Source organism: Palaemon carinicauda, chromosome 1, assembly GCF_036898095.1.
Source record: "Palaemon carinicauda isolate YSFRI2023 chromosome 1, ASM3689809v2, whole genome shotgun sequence".
In the NCBI taxonomy this organism is placed as follows: Eukaryota; Metazoa; Arthropoda; class Malacostraca; order Decapoda; family Palaemonidae; genus Palaemon; species Palaemon carinicauda.
Window position 1 is genome coordinate 250355586 of NC_090725.1, and position 26345 is coordinate 250381930.

At 48.6% G+C, this 26345-nt stretch overlaps 1 protein-coding gene across 2 annotated transcripts in view; it reads right to left on the reverse strand.

Moving 5' to 3' along the window:
* LOC137655090 (serine-rich adhesin for platelets-like) overlaps positions 1-26345 on the reverse strand; it is a 258167-nt gene that overhangs the window by 73570 nt on the left and 158252 nt on the right. For both annotated transcript variants that reach the window (XM_068388991.1, XM_068388984.1), the window contains one exon: positions 7819-7921. In XM_068388991.1, the coding sequence (XP_068245092.1) occupies positions 7819-7921 (103 nt within the window). The remainder of the gene's footprint in view (positions 1-7818; positions 7922-26345) is intronic.

Below are 26345 nucleotides of genomic sequence, written 5' to 3' on the forward strand. Positions count from 1 at the left end.
ACGTCGATGTTGTCCCACCGTTGTTGGAAGGCATCTTGCCAGAGTGCCTTGGGATCCGGGACTGGGGAGCAGTACAGTGGGAGCTTGTGGTTCAGCACTGTAGCGAACAGATCCACAGTCAGGGAACCCCACAAAGTCAGGACTTTGTTGGCTACTATATGATCCAAAGACCACTCGGTAGTCACTATCTGAGACGCTCTGCTCAGACTGTCGGCGAGCACATTCCTCTTGCCTGGAATGAAGCGAGCCGATAGTGGAATCGAGTGGACTTTGGTCCATCTCAGTATCTCTACTGAGAGATGGGATAGCTGCTTTGAAAAGGTACCTCCTTGCTTGTTGATGTAAGCCACTACTGTGGTGTTGTCGCTCATCACCTCCACAGAGTGACCCCCCCGGTATTGTTGGAACTGTTGAAGCGCCAGGAATACGGCCTTCATTTCTAGCAGATTTATATGGAGGCCCTTTTCTGATTCTGACCACAGGCCTGAGGTCCTGTGATGCAGAACGTGGGCCCCCCACCCTTTCTTTGAGGCGTCCAAAAACAGCATCAAATCCGGGGGGAGGACGAGAAGATCCACTCCCCTTCGTAGGTTCTCGTCTGTCACCCACCACTGAAGGTCCGTCTGTTCCGCAGGACCCATAGGGATCATGACGTCCGGGGGATCGTGACCCTGATTCCACGGGGACTTGAGTCGCCATTGGAGAGATCTCATTCTGAGGCGACGGTTGAGAACTAGACGGGCCAAGGATGAGAGGTAACCGAGGAGACGTAACCACGATTGGGCTGGAAGCTCTTCTCGTCTGAGGAGAAAGGACTCACGACCCTTCTCAGCCTTGCTATCCTGTCGTCTGATGGGAAGGCTTCGTTGAGATTGGTGTCTATGATCATGCCTAGATATACCAGTCTTTGAGTAGGAAGCAGAGAAGACTTCTCGAGATTTACCATGTTCCCCAGATCTTGGCAAAGTCCCAGAAGTTTGTCTCGGTGACGAAGAAGGGCTGACTCCGAGTCTGCTAGGATCAGCCAGTCGTCCAGATAACGGAGGAGACGGATGCTGATCCTGTGAGCCCACAACGATATTAGGATGAACACTCTGGTGAAAACCTGTGGTGCTGTGGAGAGACCGAAACACAGCACCTTGAACTGGTAGATCTTGTCGTCTAGGCTGAAACTTAAGTACTTCCTTGAAGACAGATGGACTGGGATCTAGAAGTACGTGTCCTTCAGATCCAGTGTACACATGAAGTCTTGCGGTCTCACTGTAAGTCTAACCGTGTCTGCCGTCTCCATGCTGAACGGGGTCTGCTTGACAAACCTGTTCAGAGCTGAGATGTCGATGACTGGTCTCCAGCCTCCAAACGCCTTCTTTACAAGAAAGAGTCGACTGAAGAAGCCTGGGGACCTGTCGACGACCTCTTGGAGAATGCCCTTCTTCAACATGGTCTCGACTTCTGCCCGAAGGGCTTGCCCCCTTGCCGATCCCATGGCAAGGGAGCTCAACGACACTGGATCCGCTGTCAGGGGAGGTAGAGATGTTGTGAACGGGACGCAATATCCTTGACTGATTACGGAAATCATCCAGGAATCGGCCCCGAGTTGCTGCCACCTATTTGCGCAACTTTGTAGGCATCCCCCCCACTGGTGGACATGCAGGGGGACTGCCAATCCTAGCGTTTGCGGCCTCGGCCGCTCCCACTAGGCTTTTTTCCTCCCCTGGAGGACTTTTTGCCTTTCTTGTCCTTGACAGGAAAGGGCTTAAACACCGTTGTCTTCGCTGTAGCTGCCGGTTTCGTGGTCTTGGTAGGACGTGATTGCTGAGTTGCTGGAGGTTTATAGGGCTTTGATGTTAAAGCTCTATGTAGGAGAGAGTCCTGGTTGGACATCCTCCACCTCTCAGCTGCCTGCTCCACGTCCTTAGGCTCGAACAAATTCTTCCCCAAGATGGAAGAATGCCTGAGCCTGCTGATCTCGGTACTGGGGACCTTTTGGTGGAATCTCTCAGACACCGCATCTTGACGTTTCAAGATGGTATTAGCCCACAAGTTCGAGACTTGGTGGGCTAGAAACTCGATTGTACGAGTGCCTGAGAGTAAAAAGGTCTCCATGGCCTTCCTGGTACTCTCTTTGGACAAGTCCTCAGATCATAACAGGATGCCCAGAGACCCTAGCCAGATGTCCAGCCACGAAGTTGCCTGCATGGCACACTTCGTCACCTTCTCCTGGCTAAGGATCTCCGTTTCCAAGAACGAGACTTGCCGGTTGGAGAGTCTCTCTTGAGGGACTTCCCTGGTAAGCTCTTCCAAAGAGTGGTGTAGGGGAAGAGCTAAACAAGTCTCCTCTATGATGTCAAAGTACCTCCTCTGATGGACACGAGGAGGCGGGAGGAGTTTGTTACCGGCGCTGGATCGGCTGGAGGAGGCAAGCTCGGAGAGCTGGCCTTCGACCTTGTCTCTGGCACTCTTAACCCCTTGAGACCGGGGCAAAGCCGCGCTTGCCTTTGAGGGCTTTTGAGTACCAAAGCCTCTGTCCAAGACCATGTCCTTGCCCTCACGAGGGGGAATCTCTGGATCCACAAACCCATTGAGAACCCTCATAAGGGTCAGAACCTGCCAGAACGCATGCTCTGATTCCTGTAGCTCTCCTCCTGAAGGGCTAGCAGCGAAGTCTCCTGTCCCCAAAGGCTCTTCTTGAGGGGACTCGTGGACGTTCTCTGAGGGCTTGGCTGGCTCCGGTCTAATCCTCGAGGATGACTTAGGTAAAGTCTTAAGAGTCCTTCGACTCCCTCCTGGGAGGGATGCAGAACTCCAACAGTGATGGTGGGAGGCTCTTCTCCACCCCTACCCAAGAAGACTTCCCAGCGCGAGGTGGGGTTTCCCTCATTGGTGCGATGGGAGAACGCCTCACCTCACGTGACTCCCCTGAGGACGGGAAATCTTCGTCTGAAGGGGAGGGAGTGAAAGTCTGGGGGGGTGAGGAGGCCTTCCTCAAAGACTTCCGAGGAGTCAGCTTTGCCCTTGAAGAAGTTACCACGTCAGATACTCCTCTCTTCCTCTTCAGGGGAGTAGAAGCTGCCACTGATTTGTGGACCAGCTGAGAGAGTACAGGCTTAAAAGCCTGCATGACCGCTCTGACCAGGGACCCAAACCAAGGCTGCTGACCGACAGCTGCGCTGTCAGAAACTCCCTCTGGAGGGAAGGGGATCATTCAATCCTTAGGAGGAGTTACCAAAGGATTGTTTGCCTGAAAAGAAGAAGGACAAAAGTCCCTGGACCTATCCGAAATCTTCCCTTCCTCCGGCGAGCGCGCTGTACTGCGCTTGCGGAGGGGGGGGGGTTTGTCCTGCAGCCTCGCGCGATGGGATTTGCCCTGGGTCGCGCACGGGCGAATGTTGGAGCGTGAGGGCGAGGGCGATGGCGAGGGCACGCGGGCTGGAGATGGCAGAGGGCGCGCAGAAGACTGGATGAGCACTCACGTGTGCGAAGGCGATTGTTAGCGCGCGCGCGGGCGCGCAGGATCTGGTCGAAGAGCCCGTGAGGGCGATAACGTTGGGCACGCTCGCGCAGGAGATATATCCCTTGCACGCGGGCGAGCATGAGAGCACACATCTGGTTGTGGAGGTGGGCGCGCAGGGCGCGTGTGTGCAATCTCATGGGCGTGCGTCGGATACTGCGCGCGATGGCGCGCAGGTGACGGATGGCGAGAAGGCGGGGTCCGATGGCGCGTCGGCAATTGAGGGCGCTTCGGTGAGCGCTGGCGAGCAGGGGAGGAGGTTACCTTCCCCCTTGCAACCAGATCAGAAGATCGTGGGCGCGCAGGCGAGCGCTGGCGCGCAGGAGTATGCTGGCGCGCAGGAGTATGCTGGCGCATAGGCGAGCGCTGGCGCGGCGCAGGAAAACAGGGCCGCGCATGGCACGCAGCAGCGCGCTGGCGAACAGGAAAGCGCTGGCGCACAGGTGAGCGCTGGCGAACAGGAGAGCGCTGGCGCGCCGGTGAGCGCTGGCGCTCTATAACAGGAACTTCTGCAGGCGAGCGCTTGCGCGCAGGTGTCAGTTGGCGCGCAGGGGAGACCTGGCGCGTAAGGGACTTAGGCACAATTTTATGCGAAAGCCCTTTGTGCCCCGAAGGGACCGTCGCCCGTTTTACAACGGGATGAGTTGGCGCCCACAGCGCGTCAGCAGCCAGGAACAGCGACGGCAGGTCAGCAGGTCTGGCGAGTGGAAGGTCGGCGTGCCCTTTGTAGGGACGACAATCCACCAAAGGAGATCGCGAACGATCTGCGGAGAGGTCCAAGGAAGCGACGATGATGACCTGGCCGCGCTTTGTCCTGCAGCCTCGCACGTGGGATCGCGCTGGGGATCGCGCTTGGGATCGCGCTGGCGTTCGCGCAATGGGATTTGCCCTGGGTCACGCGCGGGCGAATGTTGGCGCGCGAGGGCGATGGCGAGGGCACGCAGGCTGGAGATGGCAGACGGCGGGCAGAAGACTGGATGAGCACTCACGAGTGCGAAGACGATTGTTCGCGCGCGCGCAGGATCTGGTCGAAGAGCCCGTGAGGGCAATAACGTTGGGCGCGCTCACGCAGGAGATATATCCCTTGCGCGCGGGCGCGCATGAGAGCACACATCTGGTTGTGGAGGTGGGCACGCAGGGCGCGCGTGTGCAATCTCGTGGGCGCGTGTGCAATCTCGTGGGCGCGTGTGCAATCTCGTGGGCGCGTGTGCAATCTCGTGGGCGCGTGTCGGAGACTGCGAGCGATGGCGCGCAGGTGACGGATGGCGAGCAGGCGGGGTCCGATGGCGCGTCGGCAATTGATGGCGCTTCGGTGAGCGCTGACGAGCAGGGGAAGAGGTTACCTTCCCCCTTGCACACAGATTAGAAGATCGTGGGCGCGCAGGAGATCGTTGACGTGCAGGCGAGCGCTGGCGCGCAGGCGAGCGCTGGCGCATAGGCGAGCGCTGGCGCATAGGCGAGCGCTGGCGCGCAGGAGAGCGCTGGTGCGCAGGAGAGCGCTGGCGCATAGGCGAGCGCTGGCACGCAGGAAAACGGGGGCGCGCATGGCGCGCAGTAGCGCACTGGCGAACAGGAGAATGCTAGCGTGTAGGTGAGCGCTGGCGCGCTATAACAGGAACTTCTGCAAGCGAGCGCTTGCGCGCAGGTGTCAGTTGGCGCGCAGAGGAGACCTGGCGCGTAAGGGACTTAGGCACAATTTTATGCGAAAGCCCTTTGTGCCCCGAAGGGACCGTAGCCCGTTTTACAACGGGATGAGTTGGCGCCCACAGCGCGTCAGCAGCCAGGAACAGCGACGGCAGGTCAGCAGGTCTGGCGGGTGGAAGGTCGGCGTGCTCTTTGTAAGGACGACCTTCCACAGAAAGAGATTGCGAACGATCTGCGGAGAGGTCCAGGGATGTAGCTGGTAGAGTCGTAGAACGACGGCGAGGTTCCTCTGCGGCGGACTGCGGAGATGATGAACCGAAGAGGCGCCTCCTAACACCCTTGTGAGGTGAAGGAAGGCCTCTACGGCAAAGAGGAAGGCGGGCTTTACGCTTTATATGCCCTCTGGGGGCCATGGGGTCAGCGGGCTGACCATCAGCAGTCCTCCGAAGAGGAGTCTCTGTGAGTGAACACCCCCGAGGGGGAGAATCACCGGCAGGAGAGACCGTTGGACTTAGTTCCTCCCTCGAAGGATGTTCGGAGGGGGGAACTAAGCCTTCAGTTGCATCAGCAACATCAGGAGCAGAGATTTGATACAAGTCATCGGAAGCCTCTGCCACAACAACGTCGACGATAGACAGAGGATCAACCTCTGCTAAAGTCGGCGATTGTTTGACAGCTGCCCCCAACCTGATCATGTCAAACAAGGCTTCCTTGGAGGGCGAACCCTCAAGCCCCAAGGAAGCCCAAAGCTGCAACAAATCATTATTAGACACATTTACATTAAAATCCTCCCCCGGGGGAGGAAGAGGAGCTGCCTCGCTATGAGAGGCAACTCCCTCTCCCAAACCCCGAGATCGGTCAACAGAACTACGGCCTACGCTACCACTCGACAGTTTCTTGGAAGAAACCGATCGAGTGGGAGCTTCGGAGGAGGTTTGGGCCACGGAAGAAGAGCCCTTGGGATTTTCTCCTTTCAAAGAAACCTTCGAAGGAGAAATATCCCGTCTGGACTTCTTCTTCTGGCGCCGAGAAAACATCTCCCACTGGGAGGTAGACCACTCCCTACACTCACCACACACATTATTCTTATCACACTGCTGGCCCCTACAGTAAGGACACAAGGTGTGGGGGTCCGTTTCGACTGCCGACATATACGTGCCACAAGGGCGGTCAGGTAATCCAGGACACTTACGCATCGCAGAGGCCAACTTCACACACACTCTGTCAAAGGAAAAGCAAACAAAAGATTAGCAATGGCTGTCAAAGAAGGCGAGGGAGACAGCGGACACGTCCGACTACCACCCGAGCTGAGAGCAAAGTGAGCTCAAGCACAGGTGTGTGTGAGGGGGGGGGTAGCAAGCTACCCTCCCTACCCCCCGCCTACTAGCAGTGGGGTAATAAACCCTCGTTAAAATTCTAATGGCTCGTCATTTCAGCTACGCCGAAAGTAATTACCCATATTAAATAGCGTGGTTTGTAATTCAGTTACGGAACAATTCCATTATTTGGAACCTTCAGAGTAATCAGACTATTTTAGATAAAAATTATGGGGTGAAATTAATGTCTTTACTTTTCAGTTTACCAAGATGCTCTTATATTTGAATTGATGTTCTACATTTCTGTTCTTTTGCTGTCCTTAGTAACTACCGGTATTTGTCAAAGTACCTACATAACCTCATTCAAAGGTCTAAAGTTTAAACTGTTTCAGATTACATCCACACAGGCAGTAATTTGGCAGTTGTAGGCAAGAGTGGGCTGAAGATGGAATTTGTATTGCACTGATTTCACTATGACTGTTATAACCAGAATCTTCACCATTCTGTGCAAATGATCTCATACGAATAAATGTATAGTCAATTCCGGCTACAAATTATCCCTGCCTCCATATGCATAATCGCTGCCTGTGTGGACACACCCTTAAGGACATAACCTGATAGAAGTTCAGAAAGTTTTTTTTTTTCTTTTGCCTAATTCTATGTTTGGGTTCCCCCAGGTCCCTCAGTGTGAGGCACCTTGTATATCCACCAGAGAAATGCTAATGCATCTTCCCATGTATTTTGCATCTTCCAGTCTTGGATGGTCTGGAGAGGACAGAAGAGAATGTAGAGAATTTTTTTATTAAGTCTAACCATAAAGAGAACAATGATTATAATGATGACGAAAAATCATTACTTCATATTCACAATTGCTGTATAGTAACTACCAAAATAATCACTAAAGAAGCTGCAATATCTACCACAGTACCATACAGTCAAGAGATGAGCAGCTCAGTAGTAATACTATATAATATTATTCTAATAGCCATTGGGTTCTTACACCTATGGCATGAGTATACTGTATAATATATAAATAAATGTTTTTCATTAGTTATACTGTAATTTGTATCATAACTATCACTAACTGCACACAGTATATCCATCACCTATACTGTGTTAAGGTACATCATTTTATATACTGTACATGGCAAAGGTTATCTATATTCAATCTAACTTTACAGAAAAAAAATGATAAAAATTATTAAAATCATATAAAACAGAATTTAACAATTCTATCTCAATAAAGTCAAATAGATCATAAACCAATCTATGCTATGCAAATTTTATGTCCCGCACACAAAGCAATTTAAAAAAAAAAATGTTTATGAAACATTTAAAATATCTCACCTTTCAAGTTTTTCTAACGAGTCTATGTAATGTTGAATTCTTCGCACATAACGATGCTTCTGGAGATTAATGATAGATACTTGACTACTGTTGAGGTCCTCATCTTCAAAATGAAATGAAAATGCACAGGATTTTAAAATATATGTAAAAATACAGTAGAACTTGAAAAAAAAAACTATCAAGACTTAAAATGGAATACAGTACTAAAAAAGCAAATAGAAAACATGGCTCCAATCATCATTAATTATAGTTATCAAATATTAGGTTTAAATTCTGTACATAATTATTACTTTTATAGTTTCTGCGGTTTGAAAAGAAAAAGGACTACAAGTTTTTTAAAGATATAACTTTTGGAAAACAAAATAAATTTTTATTTTCAAACATAGTTATTATTCATAGTCAGCCCTTTAATGTGTTCCTGACACTTTAGTCCATCTTAAAAGAAATTAGTACTGTATTTGGATATTAGTAGAGTAATGAGAAAGTGGGGATGGATCCTAGAATCCCAAACAGGTACAGGTACGTATTTAGGCTGTTTTCTGATCTACAAGTTGTGGGAAAATAACACAGATCAGAGATGGAAACACACTGTTAGTTGTGTTTTCATGAAATTTTGAAATTTTGTTTAAAAGAAGTTGCATTTGTTTCGAAAAAAAAATACCCTGTATTGATAATCATTTGCCCAACTCTCAATATGGTTGGGAAGGATCATTTATTGATTGATTGATTGATTACAAGTTTTAAGGCATCCTGACATCTAAGGTCATTGACGCCAATACAGTATTTATTTCATATAAAAATTTAAAAAATATTCAATTAGAACCATATAAGTTGAATTTCATTATAAAAGTTATATAGTTTTCAAAAGATCAGCTTCTGAAATAAATCTAAAAATGTTGCTCGCATAGTAGGACACATCATGTCCAAGAATCTTGGCAAGGATGAACTTGCCATCCTCACCTAAAGTTTCAACCAGATATCTATTTCTTTAGTTATCATAATTGAGGCATTCGGTCAACAAATGCCTCACTGTTAAAGGTACTGAACAGTCGTCGCAATACGGTTGGTGTTGGCCCTTCAGAAAAAACTCGTGTGTCAACTGAGTGTGACCAATACGGAGACGACAAAGGGAAGTATCCCATTTTCAGGGCATCATGTTATACAGCCAAGGAGATATGACATTTGTTACTTCTCTCATTTTATTGCCATATAGACTATCCCATTGCTGTTGCCATTTATTACAAAACCATTTCTTGATGTTAGGTAGGATATCATTATAGGGAATGGGATATCTTCTTGGTAGCAACTCGGATGCAGCATTCTTTGCCAGTAAATCTGCCTTCTCATTCCCACACACACCTACATGTGCTGGAACCCAACAAAATCGAACTATTATACCTCTCCGTCCAATAATAAAAAGCCATTCTAAAATCTTTAAAACTAGAGGGTTACTAGAATTAAAAACTTATAAAGCTTGAAGGATACTCCTTCCATCACTAAAAATGGTAAAATTACCCTCCTTTTCCAATACTATTTTCTCAATAGCAGTTAGTATGCCATACAGTTCGGCAGTAAATATGGAAGCTGTTAGAGGAAGTGGACCTATACAATTAAAATCATTACTATGTACTCCAAATCCAACGCCAGCATCACATTTGGAGCCCTCAGTATATATAAAAGTCGATCCCCTATGTTCTGCAACATGTTCCATAAAAAGAGACCTGGATTCTAAGTCAGTCATATTCTTCTTAACTTCAATAAAGTACTGTATTTACAAAAAGATACCTCAGGTAATTTATATGGAGGCATTGATGATACCTTAAATGGAAGCACCTTAATTCTAATTATATCAAGACTGTTTAATAACTGTTTCACCCGAAAGCCATAAGCTTGTGGAGATTTTGGGGACAACTCCAAGTATGTTGAGTGCCTCAAAAGGCTTGCAGTCTGAAAGACTAATTAGGGAGACTTTGCAGTCTAAACCAACACAGAATAATAGCAGACATACGGTAAAGGTCTAGAGGCAACTCTACAGCATCAACAAGGAGACTTGGGATAGGTGAGGTTCTAAACGCTCCTGTGGACAATCTAATACCAGCATGATGTATTGAATTTAATATCTTTAACCGGCTTGGGGTGGCTGAGGAGTATATTTCACATCCATTACTAATCTTGGAAAAAATCAAGGCCTCGTAAAATTTTAAAATAGTATTGCGGTCTGCCCCCCCGGGATGTGTGGAACAATACTTCTAAAAGATTCAGAGCCTCAAGACATTTAGCTTTTAATGCTTTTAAGTGAGAAACCCATGTAACCCTACAATCAAATATCAAACCTAAAAATTTACCTTCACTTACACATGGGATCCGTAGACCGTTAATGTATATATCCGGGTCTGGCTGTACTCCCCAAATACGACAGAAATGGATAATAGTAGTTTTACTTGTTGAGAACTTAATGCCATTCATATCGGCCCACTGATTAATTTTGTCAATTGAGAGTTGTAGTTTTCTCTCAACCATTGACATTCTACCTCCAGCAAATGATATGGAGAGATCATCCACAAATAATGTTGAGAGAACATCCCGGGGAATGACTGAGGATATCCCATTAATTATTAGTGCAAACAGGGTTTCACTTAGCCCACTACCCTGAGGAACTCCTTCTTCCTGGCATTTACTCTCTGATAGAGTTTCCCCTACTCTCACATGAAAAACTCTATGTGAAAGAAATGACTGAATAAATACTGGTAGCTCTCCTCTTAATCCAAATACATGAATTGTTTTAAGTATACCATATCTCCATGTGGTATCATATGCCTTTTCAAGGTAAAAAAAGACTGTCTAATGGTGCTGTTTGGAAGCAAAGGCTTCACAAATAGAGGACTCAAGTAGTATCAACACATCAGTCGTTGAGTGCTTTTTTCTGAATCCACATTGAATGGGTGATAAAAAGGGATTTTGACGAAGGAAAAATCTATTTCTGGGAAGAGACCTGTGACGCCCGGTGAAAGAAGTCCTTCTTTACAGTTTTCTAATATAAATCTTCCAAATATACTAGAGAAAGATAAAAGCATGGAATGCAGAGGTTACTACCCTCGCGCGATCACCTTGTGGGTGTCGTGTATACAACAAGGGCGTGTGAAAACCACTATTCACAGGCTGTCTTCCATTTAGATAATCCCTTCATCAAAGGGAAAGGCCGTGACAGGCCCTAGAGAACACAGTTAGACCACCCCACCGACACCTACCACGCGCCCTCTAGGTCATCTTCTGTTTTGGACTTGTCCGCATAGTCGTAATTTTTTTGTGCTCGGTGTTTTTTCAAGTGATTGTCGTTAATTCAACATGACTGACGCTGCTACTTCACCTTTACCCATGTTAAGTACCATAGTTTGTTTTGACAGTTTTTCAGTACCGGGCATTTGTTCTCTTTCCAGTAATGTGGATTTTAATTTTAGAAGCGGCTTGGCCTTCTTCGGTGACGGCAGCCATTTTGGTTTTGTTCGCTTCGATAGTTTTTCAAGTTAATATTGCCCATCTGGTACTCTGTCATCTAGGTTATATCACTTACGTTTTATGACCATTTTTATTATCATTATTTTATTATTGTTTTTACTATGGTATTTTTTTGCTAGCAAGTCCAATTTGGACGAACGAAGAATAACGTTCTGGCCTTTGTTATAGTTTACGTACACGCCTCAGGAAGGTGCTCGTTTTAGACTACAGTATATCTTTATATTTATTTGTTACGTTGTCGTTATTCTTCGTTCTTGGTTATTACAATTTTATCATTATTCTTATCATATCATTGTGTGATTTTGGTTCTTTATAATGTAACCATGAGAGCGTGAGCATGGAGTGCTCGTTTTCTGTTACTACAGTTACGAGTTACCCTTTCTCTCGTTTTCTTTCTTAAGCTCGAGTAAGGAGAGGTGGATTTCCCGTTTTCCGTTTTATACGATCACGAGTTATTCCTGCCTCCTCTTCTTCTCCGGGTTTATGATATTACGTTTGATGATATTTACGTTTTATTGATGTGGTTACTGTTAATATAGCTAGCATTATTAATAGGTTCCGTTAGTGTACGAGTCATTATTTTAGGATCGCTTTATGCCGCCACCCGTAGCTCCGCCTAAGTTATACTCCGCTATAAGTGATACTCATTGGGTGAGAACTAGTCAGATATTTGGAGTGCAACGGTGAAACCCGGCACTCAGACTCCGGCTTCGGCCTTATGCACACGAACCTTTTTCATGATTAATCACAATTGCATTACGTATTACGGTCCTTTTTCATCGAATCTCCGGCTTCACTGGAGATAACACAGACGTTCAGCATTGAGGTTAATATTATCTTACCGCTGATGTTCACGATTTCACTATGACGGACCTTTGTCACCGGATCTCCGGTGTCAACAGAGATCACTCAGACGATCAGAACCGGGGTTAACATTATTTTACCGATGAGGTTTATAGTTACATGTTACGTGGTTACTGGTTTTTAGTATATTAATTTATTAGCTACCATATTAGTCACACATAATTAATGTTATTTATTTTTTTTTATTCATCTGTTCACTGACCAGAGTCTCAAGGAACATCCAGACTTATGTCTTCTTTCTTTTACAGAAAGTCCGCTGCGCTGCCAAGGGCTGCTCCGCTGCTTTTAATGATCCCCTGGGCCATGATCTATGCCGGTCCCATGCACATTGCGCCATATCCTTCTCTCGGGAACCGGGACAAGCCCCCTACATGGTATGGTTCCCGGAGTCATGCACGCTCTGCTACGAGCTGTCATCCCTACTCCTGAGCGATGATGTAAGTTGGTTCTAGTTTGTTCCTGTTAATATCCTTTGCGATGAACTAATTAGTTCTTTATATATATACATCGCTTATTGCTTCATCATTAATCCCCTCACCTCTTTCAGGCTGATGATGAATCTCTCCGGGAGGCAAGAGCTGCTCTCCGTCCGTGGGTGTCAGGATTTGGGAGGAATGCTCCGTCTGGCGCACCCTATCTCCTTGATGGAGACAGGGCTTCTCGCCTATTCCCGGGCTCTACTACTGCGGCAGTTCCACCGGAGACAGCGGCCCCGTTAATTGAGGTGGTTAGAGCAACCATTCTAACGGAGGAAGAAGTTTTATTGACGGAGGATGCGTCCTTTCTAGATTTGGACGTCGAACCCATGGATGAGCAGGTAGGTGGTGATGAGTTGGTGGACCCCCTTTCATCCCTCACTCCTTCCTCTACTACTTCCTTTCACGGCTTTGATAAGCCTACGGCTTCTCCTCGGGATCCCTCCGTTCCTGTACGACCCAAGGTGAAGCCACTACGTATCTTTAAGCCTTCAGCTTTGCCATTATCAGTGTCACCGGTCCCGGGACCCTCAAAGGATCCTGATGTTCATATTACTTTACCTAAAACAGTGACTACTAAAAAGACGAAGTCCGCCAAGTCCAGGGCTTCGTCAGCGGATCGTGCTCGGGATCCCTCCTTATCCGCCGACATGATCAGGGATATTGTTAAAGAGCAGATACAACAGCAGATACAACAACATTCTAGGGCAAACCAAGGAGCTATGACGGAGCTCAAAGATATGGTGGCGAATCTGATCCGTTCAGGAACTCAGATGCCTCCTCCTTCAGCCCCAGACGCATCGAAGTTAACCCCCTTCGATAAAAACAACCCTTGGAGGTTTGCCTTACATGCTCCATATATAGATGGTGCCATAACTCTGGAGGGCATAGGTACCCACCCTCTAGAGGACCTAGAATTTAACCCTCCGGGACTAGAATTCCCATTCAACGGCTTCATCTGTTTGAAAGAACATGCCTTGGTTAGGTAAGACAAGGTGATAAAATACCCTTCTTTTCAAGGTACCATATCAGTCTTACATTGACCATCTTCTCCATGATTTTACATGAATAATATGTCAATGCAATTGGCCCATAATTTGCTGCTACAAAACTTGTCCTTACCGGGTTTTAAAAAGGCTAAAATAATGGCTAGTTCCCAAACACTTGGATAACTATGATCATCCAGTATTCTGTTAACAATGCTTAAAATAAATAAATTTGCATTAAAATATCACAAATTTTAAGTAATTTGTATTTTTCCTAACAGTACTTACCTCGAACTATTTTCTTAGGAGTATCTGGGATCTCCTCCCAACCGACCAGAGTTTTGTGTAGTTTACCCTAGTCCCATTTTCTATGAGGGGTAACCTCAGGTGGAGTGATACGCGCCCTGAGGCTAACCCCGGGTCAGAGAGCATGCTTGCTCAGGTCTCGATCTCCAGTAAGTTCTTGATAGCTTAGGTATCTATGAAGTCCAGCAAGGCACTCGGGGTAGGATGGGCGGGCCATTACCAAAAAGTAGTTCGAGGTAAGTACTGTTAGGAAAAATACAAATTACTTAAAATTTGTGATTTGTTCCAACACGGAGTACTTACCTCGAACTACTTTCTTAGGAGACTTATACCTTAGGAGGTGGGAGTGTCCTTCAGGACCTAGAGACCGTGACGAGTATAGAAGAGGAACCTAGGTAGGAGACTAGGTTCTGCTGACCTCAAGGAAAACACGAGAAATAGGGAAAACTACGCAAAAAACCATCTTAGTGTCTAAGTAACTCACTTCTGTAAGAATCCTAGGAGACATGTCCTTCCAATGATAGTGTATCCCATGGCAGTTTCAGGGGGCTACCCGAGTCATTTCCGGTAAGGGAATAGGGGAAGGAAGAACAAGGGGGCTCAGGAAGGAACCTGGGTCTCTTGGACTTACTACCTGCAGTTACCACTGGGGCTACACCTTTAAACCGCTTGGAGCGCGGAAATGACGGGACCGAGCGAGAACCCGTCCAGGGACTTTCTCGAGTAGTCCTTCAAGTAGTGAGCCGTAAAGGTCGACTGGCTAGACCAAGTGCCTGCCCTCAGGATTTGGCCCACTGCCATGTTTTTCTCAAATGCCAATGAAGTATTTAGACCCCTAATGTTGTGGGGTCTGGGCTTTCCTGGAAGGGGGACCCCTGCACTACTGTAGGCCCTGACGATCACTTGCCTTAGCCAGAAGGAGATAGTGTTCATGGAGACTGGCTTATTCACAGTCCCGAGGAAAATGAACAGACTCTTGATCTCGGGACGAAGTCTAGCTGTCCTCTCTAAATACTGCCATACTGCCCTGACAGGGAACAGCAGCAAGTTCCTCGGGTTGTCCGTGCGAGGGATAGCTGGCACTGAGAACCCTTCAACTTTGGGGTCCCAACCAGCTGAATTCTGAGTCTTGGCTACGAAGGAGGGTAAGAATCTGAAGGTAGCTTCTCGCCAGCCCTTCGAGTGTGAGATCTCGTACGACAGGCCATGAACCTCACCTACTCTTTGCTGATGCCAGAGCTAAACGAAAGACTGCCTTGAGGGTGAGCTCCTTGTCTAGAATGTCTTTTAGAGGCTCGAAGGGAGGTTCCGAAAGCATCTTCAGTACCCTAGCCACATCCCCTTGGGGCACTCTATCGGCTTGGGGGGAACACGACTGCTCGAAGCTCTTGATGAGCGTCGAGATATATCTGGAGGCACCTAGGTCTAGGTCCTTCAGGAGGAAGACTTGGGATGGACGAGCCCACTTCGTCACTGAGATAGACCAGGAAGTCCCCTATCTCGTGAATGGAGGCTCCTAACGGCCTGATGTTCTTCGAGGAGCACCCATTAGAAAAGGTAGCCCACTACGCCTGGTACACCTCGACTGACGAACGCCTCCGGTACCCTGACATCCTTGATGCCATCCCCGACGTAAATTCTTCCTTTCTCAGGAGACGCTCGATAACCTCCACGCGTGAAGGCGGAGGGATTGAGGGTTTTCGTGGAACCTCTGGAAGTGAGGCTGCCGGAGAAGGTCTGGTCTGTCTGGAAGTGACCCAGGTGGAAGGCGTGCCAGTTCCTTTAGATCCGCGAAAAACTCTCTCTCTGGCCACCAGGGGGCTACCAAAGTCACCCACAGGTTGGCCGTCCATCTCACCCTGTGAGGACCTGACTGAGCATCCCGAAGGGTGGGAAGTCGTTAACATCGAGGTTGTCCCAAGGGTGTTGGAAGGCGTCCTTGAACACTGCTGCTAGATCTGGCCCAGGAAAACAAAACACGGGGAGCTGTGCGTTTAGTCTCGTGGCGAAGAGGTCTATCACCGGCGAGCCCCACTTCAGGAAGAGGGTTTTGACCACTTCTGGGAGTAGGGACCACTCGGGCCCTACCATTTGACCCATCCTGCTGAGGCCGTCGGCCAGGACGTTCCTCTTCCCCCGGAGAGAACCTGGCTGAAAAATTGATTTGCTCCACTTCGGCCCATTCTAGGAACTCCATCGTGAGACTGCACCGTTCCTTCGACTTCAGTCCTCCTTGCTTTTTCACATAGGCCACCACCGTGGCGTTGCCGCACACCGGAGCCACGGTGTTTCCCCGGGGTAGATGGACGAACTCTAGGCACGCCCTTTGTACGGTCCTCATCTCCAGCACGTTTATGTGGAGGTTCGTCTCCTCGACTTCCCATTTACCTTTTGCCGTTTTGTCGAGAAGATGGGCACCCCAGCCCTCCTTGGTTTTATCCATGAACAGGAGCATCTCCGGAGGGTCGGTTGCGAAGGGCATTCCCTTGAGGGTGTTTGTTCTGACATGCCACCACTCCAGGACTTCCTTCGTCTCCGGGGACACCAAGACTATCTTGTACGGGGAGTCCTATCAGTCTTTGCCAGTCCTTTGCTCTCCTGGGCTGGCCCGAGGGGAAGGCCCTCGCCCTCCGGGAGTCTAGGACCAACCCTAGGTAGGTGATCCTGGTGGAGGGTATCAGCTGGGACTTCTCCAGGTTGATGATGATACTCAAGACATTGCAGAACTGCAGGAGCTTTGCACCTTGCTCCCTCAGTACTTCCTCTGAGGCTGAAAGCAACCACCAGTCATCTAGGTACCGAATCTGGCAGACGCCCTGTTCGTGCGCCCAGTCTGAAACTGTTGCGAAGACCCTCGTGAAGCCCTGAGGGCTGTCAACAGTCCGAAGCATAGGGTTTTGAACTGCAACGTTTGGGTACTCCATTTTACCCTTAGGAACTTCCTGCTGGAGGGATGGACAGGGACCTGGAAGTAGACATCTTTGAGGCCTATGGACCTCATGAAGTCCTCCTCCTTCAAGGCCGCTAGGACCGACTTCGGAGTGTCCATCTTGAAGTCAGTGTTGCACACGGATTTGTTGAGGGTTGAAAGGTCTATGACCGGTCTCCAGACCCCTGTCGCCTTCTCCACCAGGAAGAGCCAGCTGTAGAACCCTGGACCCGGTTTCTTGACTGGTTTTACTGCCCCTTTCGCCAGCATTGCCGAGCCTTCTTTCTGCAATGCTGCTACTCTCAAGGGGTCCTTGGGTGCCAACCACTCCGCCTGTTGATCTGGGATCCGAGGAGGGGGTTCGCTATGAAGGGCAGCCTGTACCCCTCCTTTATTACTGCTACGGTCCACGGATCCGCTCCGTGGTCCCGCCATGCTTGCCAAGATCGTTTGAGGCATCCCCCCACCTGAGGCATCGGCAGGGGTAGGGGGCCTCCCCTCCTATCTCCTTCGAGAGCCGCGGCCTGAACGCCCTCTCCTGGAGCCCGAGTAGGAGGGTCTGAAGGCTAACTGTGGAGTCGAAGCTCCTCTACGGGGGGCAAGGCAAGGGAAAGATACGTGTGCCAACTTCTACATCAGATGGGCGGACGGAGCTGAAGAGGCACTGGGCAAAGGTGCGTGGGTGGCCTCTCCAGCGGCCACTGAGGCAGGCACTGGAGAGGCAATAGCCCTGTTCGACCCGCTAGGGGAAAACCACTTTGCCTTCGTTAAGGATGGAGCCATCAGGAACGGGGGTAGCCGTCATGGGTCTACCCCCTCCCGGGGAAATCCGTGGGGTTTAAGTACCCTGCCATGTAAGCGGCCGCCTCCGATGCTTGGATGGGGCTGGCCGGGACGATGGCACGGCTGGCTCCATCACGGATGGAGCCGCCGGGACGGAGGTAGCCGTCATGGGTGTGTCAGCGGCTACATCCAATGCTTAGATGGGGCTGGCCGGGACGATGGAGCGGCTAGCTCCATCACGGATGGAGCCACCAGGACGGAGGTATCCGTCATGGGTCTACCCCCTCCCAGGGAATCCGTGGGGTGTGAGTACCCTGGTATACCAGCGGTTGCCCACGAAGCCTGAATGGTACTGTCGTGGTACCGGGTATGGACGCCATGCTGCCGGGTCGAGCCAGTGGCTGCCTCCGCTGGACGGATGGAGCTCCTGCGGAGATCCATGGAGCCGCGGGTTTCCCCGTGCTGGCTGGTTGGTTCCTTCGTTCAGGGCGGGCCATCGAAGAACCGGACGCCGGGACAAGGCTGCCAGTCCGAAGGGGCGACTCTCTCCGCTGGGCGGGAGAAGTCGGAACCTTTGCGGGCTTATGCCTCGACCGAGACCTGGTGCGATGACTTCCGTCGATGATCGGGTCTGCTGGAGGAGACGTACCGCGAGGATGGCGAAGGAGCTCTAGGGAGCCAGCCAGTGAGGGCCTCTGCTGCACGGGGGTATCTACCAACCTGCTGAGGCCCGAGAGCCAGTCCTCATCCGTCGCGGGCTTCGGTTCGTCCAGCGTGTGATGCCGTCTGATGAGGGCTAGTACTTTTCTGTACGCGGGGGCCTCGTCCGCTAAGCCTTCCGTCGGATGCCCTTCTGCCTGAGAAGGAGCACCTACGACGGGGGCCCCGCTTGGGGTGAAGGCATCCTTTGTCGTGGTACGACTTCGGTGGTTCTGGATGGAGGACGGGCATCGCCGCTGGGACGGAGGCCTCCGTCCTGGACTTGTCTCTCCCCATGGAGGACCAAGCTGCTGCAAGCTTCCTCGTGGCTGCTGGTTGTCTTTCACCTTCTGGCCGGCCTGTCGAAGTCTTAGAGGCTGGGACACGGCTGCCAGACCGAAAAGCGACTCTCCGCTGGGCGGAAGGAGTCGGAACCTTCGCGGACTTATGCCGGTCTGCCAGAGCCTGCTGTAGGGGGCGTACGTCGGAGCGGGAGAACGAGCCCTTGGGAGCCAGCCAGAGGTACCCGGAACTGCTGAAGCTCCCAGGAGGTTTCTGCGTGGGGTGGCGACATGCACCCATTCCTCCCTAGGGGGACGACTTCTTCTGTGCCTCCTTCTGGGAGATCCTCCGACAGGCGCGCTGACACATGTGACGGGGGTACTCCGACGGAGGACCTCGCACGTGGGGGAGTCCTGGACCGACGCTCTCACGGGGGTTCACGTCGAAGGACGGGCATCGCCGTCGGGACGGGGGCCTCCGTCCTGGGTCCAACATCTCTTCCGGAGGTTCTCGTATCTGCGGGCCTGCCCGTCGAGATAAACCGAGGGCTGCGCTTGTGACGAGCTAGGTGTCCTTTGGAGGTCAGGACTCGGCTGCTAGACCGAAGGGGCGACTCTCTCCGCTGGGCGGATGGAGCCGGAACCTTCGCGGTCTTACGCCTGTCGATTGGAACCTGCCATGATGAGTCCCTCCGTCGGGTGCCGCTGCTGCCGGAGGAATATCTATCCGGGGAGCTCGTCCTCGGACGCCAACTTGAAGGGCCGGGCGCCGCAGCTAGCTCCAGCAGCCTGTCGCGGTGAACCATCACCCACTCACTGCTCTTGGGGGAAACCCACGCAATGGGGTCCGACGGCGGTGAAAGCTCCTTCTCGGCGGCGCCCTCGGCTGCAGAAGTGACTGAAAAACACGCCAAAGAGGCTGGAGAGGAATTAAGGACATTTTTCCCCCACATGGGGTCATCAGAGAAGACGTGGCCTGCTTGCACCAGGACTCCGTCTCCCGTACACACTCCCGCCCCTCCCTCAGGCCCCTCACTCGCCTGGAACAACGCCACAACCCCACTATCCTGAAGATCAGACTCTTGGGGAAGGGCCGCCGCAACGGACTTACCTCGTCCCCTACTTTGGGTAAGGGAGGGTGGTAGGGAAGCTCGGTCAGACGAGACGCCCGGCGAAGCAAGGGAGGAAGGGACGCTCGGCTTCTTAGGCGACCTCTTCGTCGCCTACTTCTTCGTCGCCTACTTCTTCTTGGTGCTACTGCATACCGCACCCACTCAGACTCCTGGGGAAGAGAAATGGGCCTCTTCCCCACAACTGACTTACCTCATCCCCTACTCTGGGTAGGGGAAGGTGGCTGAGAAGCTCTATCCGACGAGGCATCGGGAGAAGTAAGTGGCGAGGAGAGGCTCGGCTTCCTATGTGACCTCTTGGACGCCTTCTTCTTCTTGGTGCCGAAGCGCACCCACTGCACCTCGTTCCAGGACCCGCACTCCGGATACGTGGCTGTAGGAGAACATAAGCTGCCCCTACACGACGAACACAGAGGAGAAGGGTAGGAAAGGGTATAGAATGAACACAATGGGTCCACGTGGGGACCGCGTAAGACACAAAGGGGGTCGGGGACACAAAGGGTCGCACTGGGTAAGGAGAGAGCGTCGAGATGTTATCGCGACGCGACCAGAGAACTTACTGGAGATCGAGACCTGAGCAAGCATGCTCTCTGACCCGGGGTTAGCCTCAGGGCGCGTATCACTCCACCTGAGGTTACCCCTCATAGAAAACGGGACTAGGGTAAACTACACAAAACTCTGGTTGGTTGGAAGGAGATCCCAGATACTCATAAGAAAGTAGTTCGAGGTAAGTACTGTACTCCGTGTTGGAACAAGTAAATGCTTAATCATTGCATATGGAACTCCATCAGGTCCAGGGGCTGTATTGTTACAATTAGCAAGTGCGGAATCAAATTCTCTTTCAGTAAAAGGAGAATTATATGACTTCCCTTCCTGTTGCAATATTTAAAATTTTCTTTTCTTCAATGCTCTTATACTGGTGACCAGGAGCTGCTTCGCACTTGCATGATATATTTGAAAAATTATCAGCCGGGGCATTGCTAACATAACTAGCTTCAGTCACATACTGACCGTTCACTTCAACACTGGTGGTGGATTTGGGGTAAATTTGCCTGCAATCTTTTTTATTTTCCTCCATACAAAAGATGTTGGTGTTCTACTGTTAATGGAGGAAACAAAAGACACCTAAGACTGGCGTCTAGCTTCTTTCATGGCACGACGGAACTGTGGTCTACACTTTTTGGATGCTATTAAATTTTCCTCAGTACGACATCTATGCAATCTAGTCAGTGATTTTCTGGTGGCTCTGAGCAAGGCAGTTAATTCTGAAGACCACCAAGGGACTGGTCGTCGTTTGAATAATCCTGTGGTTTTGGGAATTGAATTGACTCCTGCTGTATGGAGAGTTCCATTCAGTAGGTCTATGGCATCATCACAACTTTCAAACTGCTCTGCACTCCCCTTGATTTCACTTAGCTCACGAAATTTAACCCAGTCCGCTGTGTGAAGATTCCATCGTGGCCATCTTTGTGAAGGTGGACCATTGTTGGTGTTTATAATGATTGGTGCATGATCACTAGTATGCCAATCCTCTAATGTCCTCCAATTGAAATCAAGAAGGCAGTTAGAGCTTGCAATTGAAAGGTCAATGCATGACAAGGTACCTGTTTGTCGTGGAAGTGTGTGGGCTCTCCTGTATTAAGGAGTCTGACATCCTTGTTTTCCACAATTGATGATATAATATGGCCCCTGGTGTTTGCTAAAACATCACCCCACAAAGAATGTCTACTATTCAAATATCCAAGTAAAATAAAAGGTTGAGGGAGCTGTTGAATCACCTCTACTAAATTATCATACGATATGTTATCATTTGGAGGAAAGTACAGAGAGCAAATTGTATATTTTCTCCCTATATCAATATGTACAACAGCTGCCTGCAGAGGTGTACGATTAGATAAGGGTATTTGGGGAACATCTTGACGAATGTATATGAGACTTCCACCATAGCTCCCTACTCAGTGATCTTATGGCGTCCTATAGCTAATATATTCGCAAGGACAAGGGGTATTAGCATCAAGCTTGCTCTCCTGTGGACATATAATTATGAGGGAATGCTCATGAATTAAGAGCTTTAGTTCTTCATTTTTGGCCCCTAAACCCTGACAATTCCATTGCAAAATGAAGGAAAAAACTATGCTTTAATTTCTAGAAGAACTTTTGGATGAAGTTTTCCCATTAGCAATTTTTGATTTAACAATATTTCCAGAAGGTTTTATCAAAGAGGATCTTGATAAATAAGGCTTTGTGATTATTTTCTTTTTGTCCTTTTGATCTAATTGTTGAGTGGGATGGTGGACCTCAACTTGAATTTCTGATTTATTCAAATTGTCTTCTGGTTCATCAGAAACATCAACTAACAAAACGTCATTTCTGGGCTCCGACCCGTGCCGCCCAGTGAAATGCTCCTTTAACATCATTTCTAAGGTAAAAACTGCTATGAATTTACCAGAGAAAAATTTGTATAGGAATGCTAGGTTGAACCCAGCTCGCTCACCTTAATAAGGTGTCGGTATAATACTGGGGCGCTGAATAAATCACAACCAGAGGCCTCGCACCATTTAGATATCTCCTCTCAACATGCCCGAACAGCGAGGTGCCGTTCAACATCCCACTACTACTAGCAATCCCACGCCAGTGACGTCACTCCTTTAAATAGCACGCAACTTTCTAGCCGTATTTTGCCTTGTGTGTGAATTTCGCTGGTTTTTTCTGGATTTACCTCAAGATGTCGGACTCCACTGTCTCTTCATCTAAGTTAAGTACCAGATCTATGAGTTTTGAGATTTTAGAGGGGGCCTTGCCCTTTTTTGCTTATATTATACAGCTTTATTTTTCCCGACCCCGCGTGGGTCTTTCATGGCGCCCGGCCCCCTCCTATCTCTCTTTCGTTCGTTCTTAACGATTTTCAATGAGTCCTCCATACTGATTGTTTCTCGTTATGAACTTTATGGGTATCCACGGTTCACACACCGTATTAATTTTTATATTGTCCTGTTATTATGTTAACAGTTATTACATATACGTGTGCGTATTTTCGGTAAGTTGGCATGCCTGATCGCCTTCGGGCGTTCTATTCCACTATATTATTACTTGGATTATTTACGTTCGCACGCCACGGACTTGCTTATCATTTTAACGTCATTCGTTTGCTTGCATTAGCTCGAGGGGCTTTCATGAGTCAGATATTACATATTAGTTTTCATTTTGTTAGCACTTCACTGACTCTGTGTTATGTTGGTAGCCCTGCCGCAGTCAGGCTTGGGTTTTTCTCCGGTCTCATGTTCGCTCCCTCGTTTGTTTTACGATTGATGTATAGTTAATGTTATTATTATTATCATCCAGCATGCCTTCCTATCTTATTTTACCATGTGTTATGTTTTATAGTGTTATTAGTCTTTCCGCGTGATCATATCATCATGGGTCTGGCAGGTTGGTATACCTGCTATCGCCCCACTCCTAGCCTCCCTCCCGCCGATACCCCACCCCAGGGTTCCCTCCCGCCGATACCCCACCCCAGGGTTCCCTCCCGCCGATACCCCACCCCAGGGTTCCCTCCCGCCGATACCCCACCCCAGGGTTCCCTCCCTCTCTCTCTCCCGATCGAGTTGAGTCACTTATAGCGCTATGTACCCCTCCCGGGGGCATCCGCTTTCTTTGCACGGGCGGTTCCCGTTGATCTTTGAGGCTTTCTATTATTATACATTAACGTACATTACTTACTCTTTTCACTACTCTACCCGGTCGTAGTCATTTTCTTTCCGTCGCTCGTTTGGCCAACGATCAGCGGGAAGTTTTCTGCTCGGTCCGTGGTACCTTGTCATGTTATATTATTTTTCAAGTTTTGTACGTGCTACTCCTTCGGTCCCGCACGTCACGGACCCATTAAAGATCCCTTCCCCCCTCTAGTGTCACGCACCTCACGGACCTCATATAAATATATATATATATATATATATATATATATATATATATATATATATATATATTTATAAAGACTTTCATTACGGGATCCCCGGAAGTAGCTTTTATACATTACCATCCGGTCGAGTTGTTTAGAGCCAACGTTACTCATTCTTATTTGGATTAACTTTATGTATTAGTCACATATATATATTATATATACGATCCTTGTTCTCGACCTTCCCTTCCCTCTTTTGATATGATCACGGTTACGGTCTGACTTAATTTCAATTCATTTTACAATCAAAATAGATCTGTTATTTTGATATTGATATTTAAGCACTCCGGCCCTCCAGGTCCGAATTTGCTTACATTCAATATACTTTATGGCTATATATAAAAGATTTTTATCATGATATTGACATATATATACGTAGATATTTAAGCTCCAGGCCGGATTTGCTTTCATTTAAGATACTCATGTATCTTTTGTCTTACAGACTGTACGTATATAAAACATTTTTATCATGATATTGATATATAAATCTTCTATCATGATATTGATATCATTTAAGCACCCGGGGCCCCCGAGCCCCTATTGCTTTCCTTCAGGATTCCTAATGTATATAAAGAAAAATTTTTTATCATGATATTGATATATAAATCTTTTATCATGATATTGATATCATTTAAGCACCCGGGGACCCCGAGCCCCTATTTGCTTTCATTCAGGACTCCTGATGTTTATATATATAAAACATTTGTATCATGATATTGATATGTAAATCTTTTATCATGATATTGCTATAATTTAAGCATCCGGGGCCCCGAGGCCCTATTTGCTTTCATTCAGGATTCCTGATGAATATATATAAAACATTCTTATCATGATAGTGATATATATAATTTGCTTTCATTCAGGACTCCTGATTTATATATATATAAAACATTTTTATCATGATATTGATATGTAAATCCTTTATCATAATATTGGTATAATTTAAGCACCCGGGGCCCCTGAGCCCCTATTTGCTTTCATTCAGGAATCCTGATGGATTTATATAAAACATTTTTATCATGATAGTGATATACTGTATATATATATATATATATATATATATATATATATATATATATATTTTAAGCACTGGGGCCTCCAGGCCCCTAATTTGCTTTCCTTTGAGATACTCATGTATCTTTTATTTTACAGACTGTACGCTGTGCAATGACGGCATGTGCCGCTGTCATCTATCAACCCTGCGGCCATGACGTGTGTCGTTCACACGCCCACTGTTCTGTCCGAGTGGATGACTTAGCTGTTTGGCATCCAGACAATTGTGTAGTCTGCTACACAATGACCTCCACTCTAACATCTGACTCGGTGAGTGCATTTTCATTGATACAGACTTGTAGGGAGTTACGATTAATTTCAAATATTAATTTTAAGGCCACTAGTCCTCTGGACTTCCCGCATGCCTTTCACTTAGTGTCTACGAAGTCCTTGGACTTCTTCACTTTTCTTTGGCACAAATATCCCTCGCTAATAGTCTGTTCTCTTTCAGTGCTCCCAACTTGAGAAAGATACAGCTCGGGCTACCCTCAAGATCTGGATTGACGGGTTTGCCCGCAATGTGAAGGCCAAACAGCCTTATATCCTCTCTGAGGAATGGTGTTCCCGTCTCTACCCCCATGCTAAAACTTCTGCTGTGGTCCCCAAAGAGTTGGCGGATCCTATCATCGAGAGGTTCGAATCCCTTCTTCTGGCCCCGGATCAAGAAGAGACGGGCGGCACCCTAACTGAGGACGTCTCTACCCTCAACCTCGATGTGGAACCCATGGCTCTTGACGATCCCGACGCAGGTAGGGACGTAGGTGAGTCAGGTGGTTCCCGGGCTAAGATTCCTATCCCTAGCCCGGCTTTCTCTTCTACTTCAGAACACTCTTCTTTTCGAGGTTTTCCGGGGACAACCGGCCTGTTATCCCCAAGGTGAAGGTTCATCGTAAGACTTTATATACGACCCACAAGTCTTCAAAAGACCACAGGTCTTCGAAATCATCAGCTTCGAAGGCTAAATCTTCCTCCACCAGAGTCTCTCAAGACCCAATAGCTGTGCCTTCAACCTCTCACGGAGTAGTCTCCGTTCCGGCACCTGTTCCCCCCCCCCCCGGCGGAATCATCTAACCCGGTGGATTTTTCCGAGAAGAAGTTTGCTCGTTTTGAGTCGATACTATCGTCTCATACGCAACAATCACAAGAGAGAATAGCTTCTATGGAGAGCCTAGTTTAGGGACTCATGCGCTCGGGGCTGCCACCGCCACAACAGCAATACCCCATCCCCGACGCCTCCAAGCTTCCTCCTTTCAATAAAAATAACCCTTGGAGGTTGGCATTGCATGCCCCCTTCTCAGAGGGTATGTTGTCAATCGGAGATTTCGGTACCCGGCCTCTTGCGGATTATGAATTCTACCCGCCGGGTCTTGAATTCCCCTTCCCGGGCTACGTTCGCCTCACGGAAGAGGTTCTGATTCGATTGGATAAGGTCCCTCTTGGTCCACATGTTCAATGAGTGGGATTGCTTGAACACAATGATTACGGCCTACAAAAGTTCATATACTATGTTTGTGGCCGACGACCAGACCCCTACCCCATGTGCGAC